Source organism: Sardina pilchardus, chromosome 23 (assembly GCF_963854185.1).
Source record: "Sardina pilchardus chromosome 23, fSarPil1.1, whole genome shotgun sequence".
Lineage (NCBI taxonomy): Eukaryota > Metazoa > Chordata > Actinopteri > Clupeiformes > Clupeidae > Sardina > Sardina pilchardus.
Window position 1 is genome coordinate 24,991,055 of NC_085016.1, and position 5,000 is coordinate 24,996,054.

Here is a 5,000-nt window from a genome sequence, read left to right on the forward strand (position 1 = left end):
AATGAAAAATGTGGATGCACCTACATTTTGTGCTGGTGCACCCAAAATTAATCTAGATTAATCTAGATTCATTTCAATATTACAGTGAGATTCATCTAGATTAAAAAAAAAAAATCTATGCACACCTCTAATATATTTGTGTGTATGAATAAATATATATGTGTGCGTGTTTAAATGAGTGTGTGTGAGTGTGTGTGTGTGTGTGTGTGTGTGTGTGTGTGTGTGTGTGTGTGTGTATGAGTGTGGTAGTAGTAGAGGCTGAGGTGGATTACCATCTGTGCTGCGCTGGGGGGTGGAGTCCTGTTGCGATGCTTCCTGGGGTGTCCCTCCTTCCCCACCCTCTCTCTGCTCCATGGTTTTGCACATGGTGGGGGTCACAGCGCGAGAGGGGCTGTCTCCTGGCTCTGAGCCCGAGTCGGAGAGCTCGATGATGGGACTGGCAGCCTGAGCGGCGGGCTGTGGAGATGGAGGGGTGGAGGAGGGGGTGCTGGGGCTCCCAACTACCGCTGGCGGGGGAGGAGAGTAGCAGAAACAGAGAACAGCGGTTCTAAGACTGGACTTCTAATGAGGCAGAGTAGCAAAGGACAGACTGTCTGCTGAAGCGCAGAACACAGAACATGGCTGGAGTACCTAGAGCCGACCTGTCTGCTAAAACATAGAACACTGTTGGAGCACCTAGAGTCGACCCGTCTGCTGAAACAGAACACTGCTAGAACACCTAGAGCCGACCCGTCTGTTAAAACACAGTACGCGGCTGGAACACCTAGAGCCGACCCGTCTGTTAAAACACATTACGCGGCTGGAACACCTAGAGCCGACTCGTCTGCTAAAACAGAACACTGTTGGAACACCTAGAGCCAACCCGTCTGCTAAGACAGAACACTGCTAGAACACCTAGAGCTGACCCGTCTGCTAAAACAGAACACTGCTGGAGCACTCAAGACTCAGAGTGCCAGCTAACTGCTTCATCACAGACGTGAGAGCTTAGAGAACAGCATGAACACCTGCAAGATTAAGAAGGGAGGAAGGGAGGGGATGTAAGAAGGAAAAGAAGAGAGGGAAAAAGAAAAAAGAAAAGAAAAGAAAAAAAACATGGGGTTGCCATAGCTACAGTTACCAAAGTGACCTTTGGAATCTTATTTCTACTGATGTACCTTTGCTAACTAGATAGGATGGCTAACTATTTACAGTACTAATTTGGAAGTGATTAGAAATTCACATCGATTTTAATGATTTTGAACAAACACACATGCATTATTACTTCCGAGAACACCTTTAAAAAATTCATGAGGAATAATACACTCTTTATATTCAGAAGGCCTCGGGTCAATACATATTAAATTTAGGTTTGTAGATCATATTCACCCAAAGACGTAGCGGCTTAGCACAAATGCTAAAAATATCATGCATACAAATTAGCCTATATTAAAATGCTCTCGCTCAGAATCAAGTTCATACTTTTTTTGACACGCAGGCCAAAGAAAAGAAAAGAAGAGAGCAGAATAGGGAACAAAAAGAGGAATCGAGATGATGAGGATGATGATGCATCATAGAGTATTGCCAAAGACACAGTGAGCTGCAATCATGATGAGCAAACTCATTTTAAAAAAAGAAAAAAAAAGGAGCAGGTGCTCTCTGAAAATGACTAATTCCTTCCACATATATTGGCACAGTGTGTAAGTGTGTGTGTGTGTGTGTGTGTGTGTGTGACTGCTGTGTCTTAGGAGCATATGGCATAGTAAGACACAATAAAAATGTCATTTAGAGAAGAGACAATCTAACCGGGGCAGGACCATTTCTAAGACGATTCTTTCCCTGATATTGGAGGATATTATGTGTGTGTGTGTGTGTGTGTGTGTGTGTATGTGTGTGTGTGTGTGTGTGTGTCTGGTGAAAACCTCTGAAGTGAGATCTTTCCCCATACAATGAGGACCCACGCGACAGCAGCACAGAAATTCTGCTAATTAATTGTTTTCTCTCCTCTCGGCCTGGAGTGACTCACTTCAAAGGCCAGTCTATAGATTTTCTCAAATGTCACCCGAGTACCCCTCCGCCCTCCACACATACACACACACACACACACATACACACACACTCCCAAATCACCCCTCTTAACAAGCACAGGGGTCATTGGACCACTCAGGTCTGTCTGCAACAATAAGTGAAAAAAATAAAACCCAACACACACACACACACACACACACACACACAAACTCTCTCTTTCTCTCTCTCTCTCTCTCTCTCTCTCTCTCTCTCTCTGTCTCTCTGTCTCTCTGTCTCTCTGTCTCTCTGTCTCTCTCTCAGTCTCTCAGTCTCTCTCTGACACACACACACACACGCACAACACAAACAGCAGCGGCAGCAGTAAACGCGGCCATTTTAGAGCACCTAATTGTGAGCGTGGGCCTGCGTGGCTGCCGGCGGCCGGTGGCGGGAGCGGCGGCGAGGGGAGCGCGGGCGAGGGCCGGATCTGTCATGCATTAAGGTAACAAGGCGCGGGCGTGTGGGAGGGGAGCGGCGGCGCCCTCGCTGCTCCCGGAGCATCATTAAAGCCCCGCCGGCTCAATCACGTGGACGCTAAAGGAGGAGTGACATTCAGCTCCAATCACAAAGGGGGAAAAAGCACAGGGATGTCATTTTAATGCACCGCTTGGGAGCGTGGCATTTTGCAATGGCGCCGGCTTATTTGTGTAAAATCTCACTCTCTCACTCCTCTCTCTCTCTTTCCTTCTCTTTATTTCTCCTTCCCTCTACCTCTCTCCCTCTATCAGTTCTCTTTAACTCCCTTTCTCCTCTCTCAGTCTCTCTCTCTCTTATTCACTCTCTCTCTCCATCACCTCCTTTTCTCTTTATGTTGTTCTTTTGCTCTTTTTCCCTCCCTCTCTTGCTTTATCCGTTGTTCTTTCCCTTTATTTCCCTCCCTCCCTCTTTCTCTCCCTTGCTTTTTCTGTTGTTCGCTCTACTCCCCCCCCCCCACTCTATCTCTCTCTCTCTCTGTGTGTGTGTGTGTGTTTGTGTGGAATGGATTGCGCGTGGCGTAGCGACGGATACGACTCTATAACGGCGGCATCTTACAGCTCAGCCTGGCCCTGTCATTAGGAACGTGATGGCCTGTTAAATTCTCCATCTCACACGCTGAGGCGAGCCGCTTCGCACCGCACCGCTTCGCACCGCACCGCTTCGCACCGCACCGCATCGAGCCGCGCCGCCAGCCTCTGAGCTCTTCTGTGCTGAGCTGTGCTGAGCTGCCAACTGTACACGGTGTGTGTGTGTGTGTGTGTGTGTGTGTGTGTGTGTGTGTGTGTGTAAAAGTGTAAGGACCGCGCGTGTTTTCTGATTAGATCCCAAACATTATTCACTCCAGCCGAGCATGAAATGGAGCAGATTTGGTTAACGGGAGAAGAGGGAAATGAGGTGTGTGTGTGTGTGTGTAGAGTGTTTATGTGTCAAGGGGAACCTGGCAGAGTGAAGAGGGTGAGAGAGAGGGAGAGAAAGAGAGAGAGAGAGAGACAGAGAGAGACAGAGAGAGAGGAAAGGGGAGAGGGAGATGGAGAGAGAGACAGAGAGAGGAAAAGGAGAGAGGGAAATGAGAGAGAGGGGGGAGGAGAGGGAGATGGATAGAGGGAGGAGAGGAGAGGAGAGGAAAAGGATAACAAGCAGATTTGGTGTGGTTGGATAACAACTGTAAATGATTCTGAGTTGTCACTGCTCAACAAAAGCTCACAACATACTCAGCTCACAACATTCTCAGCTCACAACATACTCAGCTCACAACATACTCAGCTCACAACATTCTCAGCTCATAACATACTCAGCTCACAACATACTCAGCTCAACATACACAGCTCAACATACTCAGCCGACAACATACTCAACTCACAACATACAGAGCTCACAACATACACAGCTCACAACATACTCAGCTCAACATACACAGCTCAACATACTCAGCTGACAACATACTCAACTCACAACATACAGAGCTCACAACATACTCAGCTCACAACATACACAGCTCACAACATACTCAGCTCAACATACACAGCTCAACATACTCAGCTGACAACATACTCAACTCACAACATACAGAGCTCACAACATACTCAGCTCACAACATACACAGCTCACAACATACTCAGCTCAACATACACAGCTCAACATACTCAGCTGACAACATACTCAACTCACAACATACAGAGCTCACAACATACTCAGCTCACAACATACACAGCTCACATACTGTACATTGGTGTACGGTAATAATGTGGCTCATGTGTGACGGCCTGTTAGGCCTTCTGCTCATTGTCTTCGTCTTTGTCCTTGTTTTCAGGTGTGCTCACGACCAAACGAGCTGATGATATATGCACCTGTGTGCAGGGCTGCAGATAAGAGGGCTGCTATTTCACCCCTGGAAGGGGGCCATTTTGACTTTGGGTTTTGGACAAGCAACACTGCACTCAGACACATTGCAAACAGTCAACATCCATGCATTACTGACAACCCATCTGGACCCATCTCACACTCTTTGTTGTTTGTTTGCTATTAGCTTATTTGTTTTGGTTAATAAATCCATATTTTAGTTAAAGATCCAACCTCTCAACTCCCTCTTTTGTTGTGGCCTTACCCCTAGGTCATAACAACTTGAATAAGAACATAATGGCGATAAAAGCATTCACACTGACCAACGACAAGAAAAGTCTCCCCTCGTGTTAATGAGTGTGATGGCTAAAATGTGATGGGTTTTGATTGGCTGTTGGCTTTTTATCGTTCACAAAATCGGTCTGAAAGTGACCCCCAACGCTATCAATGTTCATGTCGCTATTGTTAGAGATTATGTGTGAACGTCATCATTCATACTGTGTTATCGAGAGCGATGTTTGTTTACAGTTACTGTTCCATAATGTTATGATTCAGACCCTTTACTTCACCTGAACGTCATAGGCTTGAGTATCACTATGCCAGTCTCTCTGTGACCAGCACTCTGTCCGTCTATTTGTCCG

The 5,000-nt window shown here is 46.6% G+C and overlaps 1 protein-coding gene across 1 annotated transcript in view; it reads right to left on the minus strand.

Moving 5' to 3' along the window:
* Positions 1-5,000, minus strand: part of zranb3 (zinc finger, RAN-binding domain containing 3) — a 68,337-nt gene that overhangs the window by 21,858 nt on the left and 41,479 nt on the right. Inside the window, exon 13 of the mRNA XM_062527573.1 lies at positions 273-506. Coding sequence (XP_062383557.1) covers positions 273-506 — 234 coding nt within the window. The remainder of the gene's footprint in view (positions 1-272; positions 507-5,000) is intronic.